General features: G+C 46.6%; 1 protein-coding gene across 4 annotated transcripts in view; it reads left to right on the plus strand.

Moving 5' to 3' along the window:
• NDRG3 (NDRG family member 3) overlaps positions 1–19,657 on the plus strand; it is a 118,618-nt gene that overhangs the window by 33,546 nt on the left and 65,415 nt on the right. For 3 of the 4 annotated variants that reach the window (XM_073309972.2, XM_073309974.2, XM_073309975.2), the window contains exon 2: positions 2,927–2,999. The exons of the other annotated variant lie outside the window; for it this stretch is intronic. In XM_073309972.2, coding sequence (XP_073166073.1) covers positions 2,941–2,999 — 59 coding nt within the window. In that variant the 5' untranslated portion in view covers positions 2,927–2,940. The remainder of the gene's footprint in view (positions 1–2,926; positions 3,000–19,657) is intronic. 4 annotated transcript variants of the gene reach the window in all.

Below are 19,657 nucleotides of genomic sequence, written 5' to 3' on the forward strand. Positions count from 1 at the left end.
TCTGTAAAATCTGTGGTTCTCCTGATTTTTGGTGGAATGGAGATAGCCATGCTCCTTGCAAATGTCATTCTGTATTTTTGGCTTAAGGGTTCCTGCTGTTCATAGCTGTTGTCTTGGCCAGTGGAGAAAGAGCTGGTCCTGGGATAGAATCATAGAATATCAGGGTTGGAAGGGACCCCTGAAGGTCATCTAGTCCAACCCCCTGCTCGAAGCAGGACCAATTCCCAGTTAAATCATCCCAGCCAGGGCTTTGTCAAGCCTGACCTTAAAAACCTCTAAGGAAGGAGATTCTACCACCTCCCTAAGTAACGCCTTCCCACCTAAACCCTGTTAATCTGGGAAACAAACCACACCAAAACACCAGCACACACAGCAAAAATAAACCCCAAACAAGCACCACAAGACAAACTCCCCTGTTCACAGCTCTTTGCTGGCTCCTGTGCTGCTGCCTGACTGGCTGGCTACCTTTATAGGACCCCTAGTCAGAGAAGCTCCGCCCCCTAATCAGGGCTCAGCTTCTTTCCCAGCACAAAGCCCCTACAAGCCTCTACACCTACAAATACAAAACCAAATACAAATACCTTCTCCTCCAACAGAACTCCCACTCAGACTTCCCTCTTTACAGCTCTGTTTGCTGGCTCCTGGGCCGCTGCCTCATCTTGAACTGCATCTTGGTGTTGGATGTTGTCATCCTGGGCCGGCCTGTCCCTGTGTTTTGCGTAGCTGGTGGAGACGTTTCCTTACGAGCACAACAGGGAGGGGGAGATGGAGCTGTGGGGCCCTTCTATTAGCACCACAAGGCATGTAGGGATCCATGTGTAGCTTCCTCTGGCAGAGCTTCTGACTGTCAAAAATGGGTTCCAGTGAACTCCAGGGGAAATAACCAACTCTGAAATGAGTTCTGTCGCTCTAAGGACTAAGGGCACTCTTGACATTATTGAGAACAGTCCAGAATGGAACAAGCAATTTGACGTTAAACCTGCTGTTCACTCTCTTCCTTGCAAAAAGCTGCTGGCAGATGAGTATCTGCTCCATCTCATGCCTTTTTTGTGAAGTATCTATCTTCTCTTGTCTTAATTTTTAAACAAAGAAATAGAATTCTTAGGGAATCTGTAAATACGCAGACTTTAAGGTCAGAAGGGACCATCATGATCATCCTAGTCTGACCTCATGCACATTTCAGGCCACAGAACCTCACCCATCCACTCCTGTAATTGACCTTTTAACCTCTGGCTGAGTTACTGAAGTCATCGTTTAAAGTCTTCAAATTACAGAGTCCACCATTTACTCTAGTTCAGGGGTTTTCAAACTTCATTGTACCGCAACCCCCTTCTGATAACAAAAATTACGACATGACCCAGGAGGGTGGACCGAAGCCTGACTCTGCCCAAGCCCTGCTGCACTGGGTGGGGTAAAGCCAAAGCCCGAGCCCCACTGCCCCGGGCAGGGGGCTAAAGCCCAAGGGCTTCAGCCCCAGATGAGGGGCCTGTAACTTGAGCCTCGCCATCCAGGGCTGAAGCCTTTGGGCTTTGGCTTCAGCCCCAGGTGGTGGAGCTTGGGCTTGGGCTTGGGCTTCAAACCCGAGCCCCAGCAAATCTAATGTGAGCCCTGGTGACCCCATTAAAACAGGGTCCCAACCCACAGTTTAAGAACTGCTGCTCTAGTTCAAACCAGCAAGCTGCATGGTCTCTGCCAATCTGATCTAGCGGAAAATTCCTTCCCGACCCCAGATATGGTGATCATTTAGACCCTGAGCAGTTGGGCAAGACCCAGCAGCCAGACACCTGAGAGAGAATTCTCTGTAGTAACTCAGAGTCCTCCCCATCTAGTGTCCCATCACTAAGACTACGATTTAGTCACAGGTATTTTTAGTAAAAGTCATGGACGGGTCGTGAGCAATAAACAAAAAATTCATGGCCCGTGACTTGTCCATGGCTTATACTACAAATACCTGTGATTAAATCTTGGGCGGGGAGACGCTGTTGGGGAGGGGGTAGCACCCAAGGCCAGTGGCACCAGCTGCTGGGGAATGCGGCTGCTCCGGCACACTGCCCTGGACAGTGGCTAGTGTGGCTGTCCATGGGGCTGGTCCAGCAGTGGCTGGTGTGGCTAGCTGTCTCAGGGGCCACCTGAGCAGGCAGCCACACTGGCCCCTGCAGAAGTCACGGAGGTCGTGGAAAGTCACGGAATCTGTGACTTCCGCAACCTGTGTGACTGACAAATGGAGCACTACCCATCACTGGCTGTTGGGGATATTTGCTGCTAGCAGTCACAGATTGTAAGCAGTCCCATCATACCATCCCCTCCATATACTTATCAAGCTCAGTTTTAAAGCCAGTTAAGCGTTTTGCCCCCATTGCTCCCCCTTGGAAGGCTGTTCCAGAACGTCATTCCTCTGATGGTTAGAAACCTTCATCTAATTTCAAGTTTAAACTTTTTGATGGCCAGTTTATATCCTTTTGTTCCTGTGTTCACATTGGTGCTTAATTTAAATAACTCCTCTCCCCCCTGGTACTTATTCCTCTACTGTATTTATAGAGAGCAGTCATACCTCCCCTCAGCCTGTGGGTAGGAGGCTTTGATCAGGCACCTGCTTCTGCATTCTGCTATGGGTGTGTGATGTTTTCAGGTCAGAAAGCTCATTTGTTTAGATCTGTACAAATCCCCTGTAAATCAACCTTGGTAATGTCTGTGTATCTGCAAGGATTAGTGTTACGGTTTGTAAATGGAGGTGGTTTATTCTCAAAACAACTGTGCCATGGAGTAAAAGGACCAGGAACTATCTTCAAAAATGTGCTCCATCAACAGCTTTGTTCTGCTCTCGGTCCTTGGTGCAAAGCACACACCTTCCTTCTCATATTGAAGACTGTCTGGTCTTCTGCCAGCTGAAATTAAGTATTAATCATCTGTAATCTATTCTTTCTAGGTGCTGAAAAGGGAATGAATGTAAAACCCTTCAGAGAGCTCCACTTTAGTCCAGAATCTCACCAGAGAACTAGGTATCTAAGCTCACTTTACCGACTGAGTGGCTCAACTGTAATTTTGAGAACAGGAAAAGAACACCCATATAAATTGTAACAAGCCCTGAATGTATTTACAGTAACTGGATTCCCTAATGTGTGGGTACCCCTGGCACCAAGGAATGTCAGTCTCAGCTTCTTCCCGTGCCTTAGTTTTTTGGGGGGTGGGCTCATCGCTCGGTTGTTTTCTGTTAATGTCTCTTTTCTCTGTGATGAGTGAAGCTGTTAAACAGTGTGCCATGTGCTAATGAGATGCATGCTGTGAAGTTCTCTCAGAAGTGCCATGTATGAATATATTTACTATATCAGTCCTCTGTGTTGACAAGTTCTGTTTCCCAATTAGACAAGAGTGAATTTCACAGGAGTGAAATAGCTTTTTCTTTAAATTGACAATATTTTTTCTCTAACGGAAATGATACAGCTCCTTGAACTGATTGTACAAATTGTGACAGGATGGGATACATCTGTAAAATTATGAACTCCACTTTGTATTGTGTTGAATAAAAACCTAACTGTGCCTGAGGGCAGCCTGTAGTAAGTACTGCATTCCAGACGTGCCCAGCTCAGACATCAGTCAGGACTATCACTAAGAGCCATCAAGACCACAGTCTGGCGCCTCCCAGAGGATAATGTGTTTCCTATACAGAGGCCAGTAGGTGGGGCAAGCATAACAAGAGGGGGTGTGCATGGAGGAGGTGGCAGTGCTGGAGCACATGCACAGAGGAATGACCCTACTTAAAAGTAGGGTTCCGCTTGGTGCGGGTGGCAGACCATCACCGTATACAAGGACTTTCCAGAGAGAGGGGATGAAAGGGACCCTACCCAGCTGAAAACATGGTGATATCTTGGACTTTCAGAAGGGGTGAGATCAGACTAGAGGAGGGAGCATTTCAGGACTTCGATTGTTTTCAGTAGAAGGGACGACTGTGATCATTTCTGACTTCCTGTATAACACAGAAGAACTGTAAATTGAGTGGTTCAAAGTAAAGTCACTGTGGTTAAGAAATTCCTTTGCTAAGCTGTGTTCCTTACTTTCTTGCCATGTTGTTCCTGAAAGGATTAAACTAGAATCCCAGAGTGCCCACAGCCTAGATGGAACTTGGGGGAGCATGAGCTAACACCGATTTTAGGGCCTAGGGTGGCTGGATGAAGGTGTTCAAGGTCCCAAGGAAAGGTGTGAGACACAGGTGTGCCAGAGGGCTCTAAAGTTAGAAACTGTGAACAGCTTCTACTGAGACCCAGCTTGCTTGGATACATGTGATCCCCAGCGATTTGAGTCCACTCACAATGGACTGGTGACTCTACAGATGGATACTGGGCCAGGTTGTAACACACACTATATATTCCCAGGGGGAAAAAAAATCTGGTAAACTGAAATTAAGTCTGGGAACAATAATTTAAGGGTAAAATAATATTGTTGTTACACAGTAAACAAAAGAATTAATAAACCACCAGATGAGTTAAAACCATGAACAGTTAAAAGTACAGTAGAACCTCAGAGTTACGACCACCTTGGGAACTCTGAAATGTTGGTAACTCTGAACACAATGTTATGGTGGTTCTTTCAAAAGTTTATAACTTAGCATTGACTTAATACAACTTTTGAAACTTTACTATGTAGAAGAAAAATGCTGCTTTCCCTTTATTTTTTGAGTACTTTATGTTTAACACAGTACTCTACTGTATTTGTGTTTTTTTTTTTCTGCTGCTGCCTGATAGTATACTTCCAGTTCCAAATGAGGTGTGGGGCTGACTGGTCAGTTCATAACTCTGAGGTTCTACTGTGTAGAAATGTGCATTTGGTCATTTAGATCACCTTAACTCTGCCCCCACCGTGCTGCCAGCTTTCCCTTGCTGTTTTGTTCCCTTCATCCCTCCATCCAGCAAAGTTCCCTGTAAACTGCATGGCTGTGCAGCAATCTTGTATGTATGGCACAGGTCAGAAACCATGCTGCTCACATATCCTGTGTTTGGCCGCAGCAGGGATGTGGTGTGGCACTTTAAGAAACTGCTTTGCTCATCCTCCTCCCCCCAAGTCAGAGCATTAATGCCCCAGCTCCTCACTGTGGGGGGAGTGAAAATGCTTCTGGTCTTAAGGATATGCTCAGCGATGAGCCTTGTGCAGGGACTCAGGTGGGGGGCCCGACCAGGCTCTGAGGTGCTGGCTGGGTCAATAACTGCTCTGGAGCTGCTCCCAACAGGGCCAAAGCCCCAAACCTCTCTACCCTCCGACAGTTGGTTTCCAGGGATGTGGCAGGAAGAGAGCTGCAGCCAGGCCCCTTCCTGGGAGCACCCCAGGGGGACTGAAACCCTTGATCTGGGAGAGAGGTGGTCTGACACCTGCCCTCTCCCACATGGACTCCTGGCTGGGCTCCTAAGATGGTTGCTGCAGAGCAAATCTCCCTCAGCGACCCTGCAAATGGGGGCTGTCAAGGTTCCTTCCCCACTCTGAACTCTAGGGTACAGGTGTGGGGACCTGCATGAAAGACCCCCTAAGCTTATTCTTACCAGCTTAGGTTAAAAACTTCCCCAAGGCACAAACTTTGCCTTGTCCTTGAGCAGTATGCTGCCACCACCAAGCGTTTTAAACAAAGAACAGGGAAAGAGCCCACTTGGAGACGTCTTCCCCAAAAATATCCCCCCAAGCCCTACACCCCCTTTCCTGGGGAAGATTTGATAAGAATCCTCACCAATTGGTACAGGTGAACACAGACCCAAACCCTTGGATCTTAAGAACAATGAAAAATCAGTCAGGTTCTTAAAAGAAGAATTTTAATTAAAGAAAAGGTAAAAGAATCATCCCTGTAAAATCAGGATGGTAAATGCCTTACAGGGTAATCAGGTTTAAAAAGATAGAGAATCCCTCTAGGCAAAACCTTAAGTTACAAAAAGACATAGCTTATTTTATCAGCCATTAAACAAAAGAAAATCTAATGCATGTTCTAGCTAGATTACTTACTAACTTTACAGGAGTTGTAAGGCTGCATTCCTGATCTGTTCCTGGCAAAAGCATCTCACAGACAGACAGAACCTTTTGTTCTCTTCCCCCCACCCCCGATTTGAAAGTATCTTGTCCCCTCGTTGGTTATTTTGGGTCAGGTGCCAGTGATGTTACCTTACCTTCTTAACCTTTTACAGGTGAAAGGGTTTTGCCTATGGCCAGGAGGGATTTTATAGCACTGTATACAGAAAGATGGTTACCCTTCCCTTTATGTTTATGACAGGGGCACAGGAATTGGTGCATGATGCTGGGAAGGAGCCACTCTGCATACCCTACCCCTCTCAGTGCATATCTGCTTCAAATATCTCATTCCCCAGCACACATGCCCCGCACTTCTTTAAATTAACTTGCCTGAGGACAAAAATGTAGGACTCGGGAATTTGTAGGCCACTCAGTTTAAAAAAGAAAAGAAAAAGAAGAATTAGAGGGAACGTTGCCGTTCAGTTGTTGGCTTTTGCACAATGTTTCTTTCCAAGGGCTTGTGTCAGCAGCCTGTCACTGAGAAATTTAAATGTAGAAAGACCAGTGCTGTGAATATTGCCATCCTTCTGTCTTCTCCATCTGTTGTTATATGGGCTTTAGGTTTGTAATCTGACTGTAACCATCTCTCCTTTGGAGAAGACGACATATTTGTATGGCTTACAGGAGGTGAACGGAAGATGTGACACACACAGCGTTGGTTTTGTAACTGGTTTCATAGGGAAGTTCTTGTGAGTAGTGTGGTGAAATCTGTAATGACTACGAGTGGTCAGGGCCTAGGTTGTTTTAACTCAACTCAACATAAAGAATTTCTCAAAGCCCATGCTGAGACTGTATTAGAGGCCAAGAGAGCCTTCCTATTGACCTCAGTTGAGACTGCCAAATCCTACTCCAAGGAGCAATCCAGGGTGATAAACAACTTTATCAATGCTGAGTGCCTACAGCCCACTACAGAACCCAGCTCCAAGTGCAAAGAACTATTATCCTACTGTGCAGAAAAGATTACACATTCAGGAAGCCTTCTCAAACAGCATGGATCCAACCCACCTATACCAGCCAACAAACCACCTGCCTGCATTCCCAGAGCTCAGTACATTCAGCCCTCAAAAGGGAGAGGAATTATTTAAGTTCAGTACCAATGTGGACACAAGAACAAATGGATATAAACTGGCCATCAGGAAGTTTAGACTTGAAATTAGATGAAGGTTTCTAACCATCAGAGGAGTGAAGTTCTGGAATAGCCTTCCAAGGGAAGCAGTGGGGGGCAAAAGACCTATCTGGCTCAAGATTAAACTCGATAAGTTTATGGAGGAGATGGTATAACATGATTTTGGCAATTAATTGATCTTTAAATATTCATGGTAAATAGGCCCAATGGCCTGTGATGGGATGTTAGATGGGGATGGGATCTGAGTTACTACAGAGAATTCTTTCCTGGGTATCTGGCTGGTGAGTCTTGCCCATATGCTCAGGGTTCAGCTGATCGCCATATCTGGGGTCGGGAAGGAATTTTCCTCCAGGGCAGATTGGAAGAGGCCCTGGGGGGTTTTCGCCTTCCTCTGTAGCATGGGGTACGGGTCACTTGCTGGAGGATTCTCTGCACCTTGAAGTCTTTAAACCATGATTTGAGGACTTCGGTAGCTCAGACTTAGGTGAAAGGTTTATCGAAGGAGTCGGTGGGTGAGATTCTGTGTCCTGCATTGTGCAGGAGGTCTGACTAGATGATCATGATGGTCCCTTCTGACCTTAATATCTATGAATCTATAAGTACTGCACTCCCTGTTGAAAAATTGGAGAGGTTCAGTGAAGAGCCACAAGGATGATTAAATTATTAGAAAAATTGCTGTAGAGTGATTGATTCAAGGAGTTCAATCTGTTTAGTTTAACAAGGAGAACATTAAGGGGTGACTTGATTAGTCTAAAAGTACCTGCAGGGAGGAACAAATGTATGCTAGTGGGCTCTTCAGTTACTTCTGGTGGAATTCTGCGCCAAAAAATTAAAAATTCTGTGCACAATATTTAAAATTCTGCAAAATTTTGCATATTTTATTGTCAAAATAACACAAAAGAATCTCACCAGTTTCAGTTATTTTTGGTCATTTATTTCAAAATACCTGTCGGCAAGTATGTCCGTAACAATACAGATAAAAGATTCAGGAAATGTTTTTTGACAAATATGACAAATAGATTCCTTACTAGACATATTAACAGAGAACTCTGAGTCATAATTCATTTGAACTACAACACAGAACCATATTTCCCACACCACACAGAAGCAGTGCAAAGGCTTGGGGGAGTTGGGGTAACGGAGGAGCTGAAGGAGCCGGAAGTAAATTGCTGGGAAGGAATCATAGAATATCAGAGTTGGAAGGGACCTCAGGAGGTTATCTAGTCCAACCCCCTGCTCAAAGCAGGACCGATCCCTGATTAAATCATCCCAGCCAGGGCTTTGTCAAGCCTGACCTTAAAAACTTCTAGGGAAGCAGATTCCACCACCTCCCTAGGTAACGCATTCCAGTGTCTCACCACCCTCCTAGTGAAAAAGATTTTCCTAATATCCAACCTAAATCTCCCCCACTGCAGCTTGAGACCATTACTCCTTGTTCTGTCATCTTCTACCACTGAGAACAGTCTAGAGCCATCCTCTTTGGAACCCCCTTTCAGGTAGTTTAAAGCAGCTATCAAATCCCCCCTCATTCTTCTCTTCTGCAGATTAAACATCCCCAGTTTCCTCAGCCTCTCCTCATAACTCATGTGTTCCAGTCCCCTAATCATTTTTGTTGCCCTCCGCTGGACTCTTTCCAATTTTTCCACATCCTTCTTGTAGTGTGGGTCCCAAAACTGGACACAGACTCCAGATGAGGCCTCACCAATGTCGAATAGAGGGGAACGATCACGTCCCTCGATCTGCTGGCAATGCCCCTACTTATACAGCCCAAAATGCCATTGGCCTTCTTGGCAACAAGGGCACACTGTTGACTCATATCCAACTTCTCGTCCACTTGAACCCCTAGGTCCTTTTCTGCAGAACTGCTGCCGAGCCATTCGGTCCCTAGTCTGTAGCGGTGCATTGGATTCTTCCGTCCTAAGAGCAGGACTCTGCACTTGTCCTTGTTGAAACTCATCAGATTTCTTTTGGCCCAATCCTCCAATTTGTCTAGGTCCCTCTGTATCCTATCCCTACCCTCCAGCTTATCTACCACTCCTCACAGTTTAGTGTCATCTGCAAACTTGCTGAGGGTGCAATCCACACCATCCTCCAGATCATTTATGAAGATACTGAACAAAACCGGCCCCAGGACCGACCCCTGGGGCACTCCACTTGATACCGGCTACCAACTAGACATGGAGCCATTGATCACTACCCTTTGAGCCCGACAATCTAGCCAGCTTTCTATCCACCTTATAGTCCATTCATCCAGCCCATACTTCTTTAACTTGCTGGCAAGAATACTGTGGGAGACCGTGTCAAAAGCTTTGCTAAAGTCAAGGAACAACACGTCCACTACTTTCCCTTCATCCACAGAGCCAGTTATCTTGTCATAGAAGGCAATTAGATTACTCAGGCATGACTTGCCCTTGGTGAATCCATGCTGACTGTTCCTGATCACTTTCCTCTCCTCTAAGTGCTTCAGAATTGATTCCTTGAGGACCTGCTCCATGATTTTTCCAGGGACTGAGGTGAAGCTGACTGGCCTGTAGTTCCCAGGATCCTCCTCCTTCCCTTTTTTAAAGATGGGCACTACATTAGCCTTTTTCCAGTCATCTGGGACCTCCCCCGATCGCCATGAGTTTTCAAAGATAATGGCCAATGGTTCTGCAATCACATCCACCAACTCCTTTAGCACTCTCGGATGCAACGCATCCGGCCCCATGGACTTGTGCTCATCCAGCTTTTCTAAATAGTCCCGAACCACTTCTTTCTCCACAGAGGGCTGGTCACCTTCTCCCCATGCTGTGCTGCCCAGTGCAGTAGTCTGGGAGCTGACCTTATTCATGAAGACAGAGGCAAAAAAAGCATTGAGTACATTAGCTTTTTCCACATCCTCTGTCATTAGGTTGCCTCCCTCATTCAGTAAGGGGCCCACACTTTCCTTGGCCTTCTTCTTGTTGCTAACATACCTGAAGAAACCCTTCTTGTTACTCTTAACATCTCTTGCTAGCCGCAACTCCAGGTGTGATTTGGCCTTCCTGATCTCACTCCTGCAAGCCCGAGCAATATTTTTATACTCATCCCCGGTCATTTGTCCCATCTTCCACTTCTTGTAAGCTTCTTTTTTGTACTTAAGAGCAGTAAGGATTTCACTGTTAAGCCAAGCTGGTTGCCTGCCATATTTACTATTCTTTCTACACATCGGGATGGTTTGTCCCTGTAACCTTAACAAGGATTCTTTAAAATACAGCCAGCTCTCCTGGACTCCTTTCCCCCTCATGTTATTCTCCCAGGGGATCTTGCCCATCAGTTCCCTGAGGGAGTCAAAGTCTGCTTTTCTGAAGTCCAGGGTCTGTATTCTGCTGCTCTCCTTTCTTCCTTGTGTTAGGATCCTGAACTCGACTATTTCATGATCACTGCCTCCCAGGTTCCCATCCACTTTTGCTTCCCCTACTAATTCTTCCCGGTTTGTGAGCAGCAGGTCAAGAAGAGCTCTGCCCCTAGTTGGTTCCTCCAGCACTTGCACCAGGAAATTGTCCCCTACATTTTCCCAAAACTTCCTGGATTGCCTGTGCACCGCTGTATTGCTCTCCCAGCAGATATCAGGGTGATTTGAAGTCTCCCATGAGAACCAGGGCTGCGATCTAGTAACTTCTGCGAGTTGCTGGAAGAAAGCCTCGTCCACCTCATCCCCCTGGTCTGGTGGTCTATAGCAGACTCCCAGCATGACATCACCCTTGTTGCTCACACTTCTAAACTTAATCCAGAGACTCCCAGGTTTTTCTGCAGTTTCATACTTGAGCTCTGAGCAGTCATACTGCTCTCTTACATACAGTGCAACTCCCTCACCTTTTCTGCCCTTCCTGTCCTTCCTGAACAGCTTATATCCATCCATGACAGTACTCCAGTCATGTGAGTTATCCCACCAAGTCTCTGTTACTCCAATCACATCATAATTCCTCGACTGTGCCGGGACTTCCAGTTCTCCCTGCTTGTTTCCCAGGCTTCGTGTATTTGTATATAGGCACTTGAGGTAACCTGCTGATCGCCCCTCTTTCTCAGTATGAGGCAGGAGCCCTCCCCTCTCACGTGCTCCTGCTTGTGCCTCCTCCCGGTATCCCACTTTCCCACTTACCTCAGGGCTTTGGTCTCCTTCCCCCGCTGAAACTAGTTTAAAGCCCTCCTCACTAGGTTAGCCAGCCTGCTTGCGAGGATGCTTTTCCCTCTCTTCGTTAGGTGGAACCCGTCTCTGCCTAGCACTCCTTCTTGGAACACCATCCCATGGTCAGAGAATCCAAAGCCTTCTCTCCGACACCACCTGCGTAGCCATTCGTTGACTTCCACGATTCAACGGTCTCTACCCAGGCCTTTTCCTTCCACGGGGAGGATGGACAAGAATACCACTTGCACCTCAAACTCCTTTATCCTTCTTCCCAGAGCCACGTAGTCTGCAGTGATCCGCTCAAGGTCATTCTTGGCAGTATCATTGGTGCCCACGTGAAGAAGCAGGAAGGGGTAGCAATCTGAGGGCTTGATGAGTCTCGGCAGTCTCTCCGTCACATCGCGAATCTTAGCTCCTGGCAAGCAGCAGACTTCTCGGTTTTCCCAGTCGGGGCGGCAGATAGATGACTCAGTCCCCCTGAGGAGAGAGTCCCCAACCACCACCACACGCCGCCTTCTCTTGGGAGCGGTGGTCGTGGAACCCCCAACCCTAGGACAGTGCATCCCATGCCTTCCAATCGGCGGAGTCTCCTTCTACTCCCTTCCCTCAGATGTATCATCTGGTCCACTCTCCGCATTAGTACCTGTGGAGAGAACATGAAAATGGTTACTTACCTGTATCTGCCCTGCTAGTACATGGACGTTCCCCTTCTTTCTTCTGGAGGTCACATGATGCCAAATTTCCTCACCATCCTTCTGTCCTCGATGTGCAGCCTGCTCTGAATCTTCAGAACCTTGTGTCCTTAGAAGCCTATCTTGACATCCGTCCAGGAAATCTTCAATTTCTCTTATGCATCGCAGGGTCGATACCTGTTGCTCCAGACCTTGAACCTTCTCTTCCAGGAGCCTGGGTGTGAACTTGGAGGGCTGTTGGGTATGAGTGGGAGAAGTATGGAACAGGGTTTTTTGTTTTGTTTTTTTTTGAGGGGGTAGGAGTGCAGAAGGATTGTTAGGAAGCTTCCCGCATGTAGACCGTGGCTGACTCCTAGCCTCTCCCACTGAGTCAGGCACATCTGCCTCTGTCCCTATGTAGCTCTGCACCCCTCCTTCATCATCATGTTGCTGTGCCCTCACCCAGCCACTCCCCCATCTCTGTCTCCCAGTACTCCCTCCCCCGCCCCCATGTGTCTCTGTGCCCTCGCCCAGCCACTCCCCTTTCCCTATGGAGCTCTGCCCCTGTCCCCATGTGTCTCTGCATCTTCCTCCCCCCGTGGCCCTGTGCCTCCACTCCCATTCAGCCCCTGCCCCAGTCTGTCCTCCTCCACTAGCCCTTATGAGCCCCTGTCTGACCCCACACAGTCCCTGTCTCCTGACCTGGCCTGACAAGCGCTGCGAAGGCAGCTCTCTTTCCTCGCTGGTGGGGAGCTGCAATTTTGTTCTGTTGCCACAGTGCCCTCTGGTGGGCAAAAGGTGGAAGACCAGCAACATTTTGGCAGAAGCTTTTTTCTGTGCAAAAAATTAGAAGTCTGCGGGTCTCATTAAATATGCAGTGGTGCAGAATTCCCCCAGGAGTATTCAGTGTAACAGAGAAGGGTCTAACATGATCCAATGGTTGGAAGTTGAAGCTAGACAAATTCAGACTGAAAGTAAGGTGTTAACGGTGAGAGGAATTAACCACTGGAACAATTTACCAACCGTCGTGGTTGATTCTGCATCACTGACAATTATTCAATCAAGATTGGATATTTTTCTAACAGATTTGCTCTAGGAGTTATTTTGGAGAAGGTCTCTAGCCTGTATTCTACAGGAGGTCAGACTAGATGATTACAGTGGTCCCTTCTGAACTTGGAATCTGTGAATAAAGGAGTCTCAACCCAAGACCTGTTAACTGACCCATGCCCTTTCTATTGGGTGAAAGAGAGCCATGAGCAACTGGTGCCCCTCTTGTCCAAAATAGCCAATACCTCATTTAAGGAGGGAATCTCCTCTTCCTCCTTAAACACACAATAGTCTGACAAACACTGAAGAAACCCAGAAGATACATCGGTTCTAGTGCTCAGTGTCAAATCTCCCATTCCTTCACAAGTTCACAGAAAAGCTAGCCAAATGCCAACTACAAGCGATTCTAACTGAAGTTAATATCCTAGATTGGATCTGGATTCAGGTCAGGACATGGCATTGAAACAGCTTTAGTGGCACTGATGGAAGATCTTCTGTTGTCAGTGTATAGAGGGCAAACGTCCATTTTCATCTGCCTAGATCTTTCTGTAGCATTGGCCATGAGATGCTGTTGTCCCACCTAAGAGAGATGGTGCGGTCCAGGGTAATGGTTTGAATCCTTCCAACAAATAGTGGTGGGAAACTGCACCTTCACTAGGAGACCCCTCACCTAGATCAATTTTCTTTCAAGATCTTATCAAGATCTCTATGCAGCCACTAGATGAATTAGTCAGATAAGCAGTATGCCAGCAATATACAGATGAGACACAGATTGATCTATCTTTCACCACGTATGACTGCACCACTACCTAGATGCCCAGTGCTTGGATGAGATCAGCTCATGGATGAAGAACAGCTGGTTGAAGTAAAACCTGAGCAAGACAGGTTATGCTGGTGGGTAGAGGAAAGTGCACTGAAGAGCTTGCAGCTATGCTGCAGTCTTGTGTTGAAGATTAACACCCACAGTTGGTCAATTCAGTCCATATGTTGCTGGATTTCTCACTGTCGCTGAGCTCTCACATAGCATGCATGCATAAGTAATGCTTTCTATCATCTCCGGTTGGTGAGGAACCTGTCCTACATTATGGCAGATGATGACTTGACCTCAGTTGTTTGTGCCTTTGTCACCACCTGTCTGAATTATAGCAATGCTATATACCTGATCGTGAAGGCATCAATCCTTAAGAAACTCCTATTGGTGCAGAATGCTGCAGTGCATCTCATCGGCAACACAGGCTCCCGCAAGCACATCACACCTGTCCTCTACTCTCTGTGCTGGCTTCCCTAGAATATCATGTTCAAGGTCTTGGTCCTTATCTTCAAGGCACTCCATTTCCTGGGCCCAGCATATCTAAAAGGTCACCTAAAGCTCTGGGGTGAGGACTGTGGTCAACAGCTCCACTCGGACGCTGGAATTTTCTAGCATGAGTGTAAAGTCCATCTGTGCAGAAGATGGAGCTTTTGGGGGGAGGGAGTCTGTGGAATGAACTCCCAAATGCAGGACCATCACAAACCTCACTTCCTTCCATGCCAACTGCCAGGAACACTTTTCGGACCTGCCTTCTCTAATGCAAGCACTCTGTGTACATTTAAAACATGCACAAAACCCTACCAAAACAGACTGCTCCACTACACACACAATTCTACTGGAGAGAGATTAAGAGAGAATGAACCATGCATGACAGGGGGCTGGACTAAATCAGTAGTGCTCAACCTTTCCAGACTACTATACCCCTTTCAGGAGTCTGATTTGTCTTGTGTACGCCAAGTTAAAAACGTCTTGCTTACAAAAATCAGGCATAAAAATACAGAAGTGTCACAGCACACTATTACTGAAACATTGCTTATTTATTTTTACCATATAATTATAAAATAAATTAATTGGAATATAAGTATTGTGTTTACATTTCAGTGTATAGTATATAGAGCAGTATAAATAAGTCATGGTCTGTATGAAACTTTAGTTTGTACTGACTTCGCTAGTGCTTTTCATGTAGCCTGTTATAAAATTAGGCAAATATCTAGATCAGTGCTACTCAAAGTGGTGGTCCGCGGACCGGTGTCGGTCCGCGAGCCATCGGCTGCTGGTCTGCGTGCACAATGGGGAAAAAGTTGCCGGTCCCCCACATCAGATAGCTTGAGAAGCATTGATGTAGATGATATCTAGACTCTCACTCCTGGGTGAGACCCACTGGACTAGATGACCTATTGAGGTCCCTCCCAGTCCTACACTCCTATGATTCTATATATCCCTTAATACTTTTGCAGTGATGATAATAAAGTAGCTGAAAGGTGTATAAAGGTGCCTTATACCAGTATAGCTATTTCTGTTTGGGAAGGAAAATAAACTATACCAGTTTTGGGCACCTTCATAATGCATCAACATTAGGGGATTATATTTATAAATGGAATCCGCAGATAGACTTGCTTTCTTGTTTTCTTCCTTTAAGTGGGCTACAGACACTTTAACCCTTCCAAGTGTGGCTTAGCACAGACCCCAATGTTAAAGATGGCAGACCTGTTACCTCCTCCTGTCCATCTCCCTGGGGCCACCGCAGGATATAGTTCCTTTCTAAAGTGCTTTTCACTCACTACAGCTCCTTTGGATGGCAGGTGAATTGTTGCTCCTATTTAAGGGCTGACCTGCTGACAGACTTGCACTGACCGAACTGAATTGGTTCCCTAAAACTGTTGTCGTTACTCAGGTGCAGATCTTTGTGGATGCTCTTACTTTGGAATAAAAGTGGTTAGTGTCTGCACAGATATTTGCACCAAAATAACTCAGTTTTAATTTGCATCTTTTGTTATTTCCGTACAAGTTTGCGTGTCGATCAGCCCTTACTGCAGGCTGTAGAGGTCAAGTGTGTTGCTCATGGTCATACTGTGAATCCCTGAAAGATCAGGAATAGAACCCTGGAGTCCTGGGTCATTCAGTACTATCCCCAAATAGATATTTTTATTAAAGATCCTTACTCCTGGACTAGAAATCTCGTGTGCCAGTTCTTCAGTCCTGGTCCTATGCCCTAACCACTAGGAAAAGTCTTCTGAATGGATGAATTGTGCGGGGATGACCACAGCATCTCACTCCTGCAGTTAGGAGCAGCTTGCGGCCTCCTGCTGCTCCAGCTCCCCTCTCAACACAGTCCCAATGCAGCACCTCAACCCTGCTCCTCTGCCCCACACCTGCATGTGCTCAGCTCTGAGGCACTCCAAAAGCCTGTGCAACTGGCCCCACAACCTCTTCAAGATATGCTACCCTGAAGCTGTGAATTCTTACCATGACCCCAATCCCACATCCCTTTGCAACAGCAAAAGATTGTGGGATGTGGATTAATCCTGAAAGAAACGGTGAGAACCACTGTACTAGGCAGTGCTTCCTCCCTCCCTGTTTCGATTGTGTGCACTAAAGACGTGTAGCCTGAAAGTCTAAAGAGAATGCTTCTCCACAAACTGTCGCTGTGTGCTAGAACAGATGTAGCAATGAGGAGTGGGCACGTTCCCTTGGATGCATATGGTGACCTGATTGTTAACTGAGGAGGAAATTGTTTTAGTGCTTGGAGAATCACTCGGTAACAGCTGTTATTACTGTTGTTGGAGCAGGTTTCATTCCAGTGGGAGTTTCTCTAAAGGGTACTGCATCTTAGTGAATGAGTTATTGTAATGGACTCTGCTAGTACAATTCGCCCCTAGGGCACTAATGACTTTGAAGCTATATGGATTTTGTTTCTATCTTTAAAAAGAGACCAGCGTGTGATGCATATAAACCTCTCCTAAGAGAACCTAAGAGGGTTAACTGCTCTGTATCATTTTCAAAAGGGTATCTGGGAAAAATACAGCTTGTGGCAGGCTAAGATCCCCAGAGATACTCCAGGCTGCCTGGATTTACTGCTGAACTGTCTTAGGAGATGGAATTTTCCATCATGTGACCTTTGTGTTCCTGCAGGTGTTTACAAACTGCTGCTGTAACTGAACAAGGATTTTGTACCGTGAGTGAAACAAAACCTTAGGTCTGTCAGTGTGTTCTAGATGCATGTTCCTGGACTTTTTAAACGAGACACACAATAACTACCTATTTGGCTCTTTTCTCAAAGGATTCCTGTAGATTTGTAGCTGGGGGGCCAGGGGGCCATGGCCCCATCACTTTTAAAAGTGGGAGGGCACTGCCCTTCCACGTTTTACAAGCCATAAGGAGAAGGGAGAAGCGAGGTGTAACGGGGAGGAGAGGAGCGAGGTGGGGTAGGGTCTTGTGGGGAAGAGGGGCAACCAGGCCTGGGGTGGGGGGAAGGAGGTAGTGTGGGGGCCGGGTCTTGGGGGAAGGGGCGGCATGAGGGCGGGGCTTCGGGGGAATGAATGGCATGAGGGTAGGGGTTTAGGGAGAAGGGGCAGTGCGGGGATGGGGCCATGGTTCGGGCACCTGTGGCTCCCCCCAACTTTTAGGGGGCTTCTGCTGCTCCTGTTTGTAGCCCTCTCATGAAGCCTTAGTGCAAACCTCCTGGTTTGGCATGTAATGAATGTTAATTAGGAGAACTGGCTGGAACATTCTTGTATAGTGAATTAACTACTGCATTTGCCTAAATTGTGATTGTTCATCTTGTACACATTCCTTGACTCAGAGTGCGAGCATTGGAAGAGTGACTCCACAGATTAATTCATATCTATGTGTAACTTGTATGCTCTCTGTTTACTGAAAATATGTGAGGCAGTTGATGAGGTTTTGAGTGTCTGTGCATGGTTTCTAATACTCTTTTGTATCACTATGCACCATGTTTCTGTACATCTTTTCGCCTTTTTTGTCTTAGCTCTTGTTAACCATTTTTATTCCTTTTTCTTAAAATAACAAAGCAAACCCAATGCAAAATAAGAAGGTTTCAGCTCTGAAATTCTGCCATATGTTGTTACCCACCATTTGAGCTATAGACCTGATAAAGACTCTCAGAATGCGACTGTAAAAATATGCGGGATGTTTTGAATAAGGAATACATAGTGACTAAATTATCCAGCATGCTGATCAGACTAGCATGTGGAATAATAGTCACAGAAACCCATTAGCCTTGTATTTAACAGCAGCCAGATGCAAGGCTGTATTAGCCAGTAGGCTAGAATACTAAGCCAGAGATGATACTTTTACTGTATAAAAAGCATTTCTCTTCCCCCACTTGGGAAAAGACTGTTGTGACTCATTTGGAGTTGCTCTGTAATTTGTGAATATTGTGTGTCGGCTTGGCTATTGTGCTGGTTTCTGTCTGCCAGGTGTGTTGGCAGCAACAAGGGCTGGGTTCAGTATCTTGGGGTTCCTCTTAGCATTACAAAACACAATTGGCTTGAGCCCCTCTTCTTCTACTCCTCAGTCTCCTCCTTCCCCCCGGAACTCGAGGAAAACCAAACACCAACTCTGCGTGCTTCTAAGAGGCAATACTTCCCCACTTGCAAGCACTGTGTATGTAAAAATTTTAGTAAGAGGAGAGGGAACCCAGTATTAACTTGGGAAAACACCACAATGATGCAAAAGTATGCAAACATTAAGTACAACACCCATCCCACAATATCTTGGGCAGTAGTGCTTTGTGTTAGTTTCTCCCACTGCGATGTGAAAGTCTGATGGACAAATGTCCCTTTAACATGCCAGTTCACTTTCCCACTGCTGCACCCTACTCACTGTTTGTTGGCCAAGGCTAGCAAGTCACAAGAGTCCGTGGGTGCATTTGGGTGGGCTGGAGGGGGGAGGGCACAGCTGAGTGATGCCTCTGCTCACCGCTGTCGCTGCCCCCTCTGCCTTCATCTGTGATTCCGTGTTCTGAGGTTCTACCACCTAGCTCAGTCCTTAGTGATTTCACTGGCTAGTGGGGAACCTCACTGCTGCTGCCTCTTCTGCGTTGCCTTTCTCTGCAACACTGTCCCCACACTATCTTAGGGCTCAGCCCCTAGCCCAGCTTATCGAGATTTCAGCTCTAGCGACCACTGAGAAACAAGGACTCTCAAGTCCAGTCAGCGGTCTTTAAACACTGGATGGGGAGGGTCAAATGGCAACTAAGAAAACAGTCTGTGCCACCGGGTTAGGAGCACCTGTCCGCACCCCCACCCTGACTTTCACTTGGATTTGGCATCACTGCCTCCTGCTTAGCAAGTGAGATTGAGGTAGGGTAACTGTTCCCCCCTCCCCCCCAGTTAGAGCCTATTAAGTACAATTCTGCTGCCCTTTAGTGATACAATAGGATAACAATATTTCACTATCCCTGCAGCCAAGACTTATGTGAATTTTAACCCAAAACAACTACAATTGATGACTCTGGCAAAGCAGGTATGCCTGCTGGTCACCAAGGGAAAGTAGGTGTGTCTCTGCAAATATGGTCTGCTCTTGAGGTCTTTTCCCCCCAGTTCATAAGTAGGTGGCAGGAGAGAGCTCATTCAGACCACTGCTTTACACTGTATTGGCTTAACTCAACTGGAATTAGTCTGGAAAAACGGGCATGAGGGAAAAGAATGGCTCAAGATTAGAGCTGTCTTTTCACGATCCCTCCCCCCCCCCCCCCCCACACACACACAAAGCCAATTTCTTGAAACTGAAACCGTTTGCAGGAACGTACCAGGTTCGCCAGAACTTGCTGAAAGGGTTTCTCAGGCCCA

This window comes from Lepidochelys kempii, chromosome 13 (assembly GCF_965140285.1).
Source record: "Lepidochelys kempii isolate rLepKem1 chromosome 13, rLepKem1.hap1, whole genome shotgun sequence".
Lineage (NCBI taxonomy): Eukaryota > Metazoa > Chordata > Testudines > Cheloniidae > Lepidochelys > Lepidochelys kempii.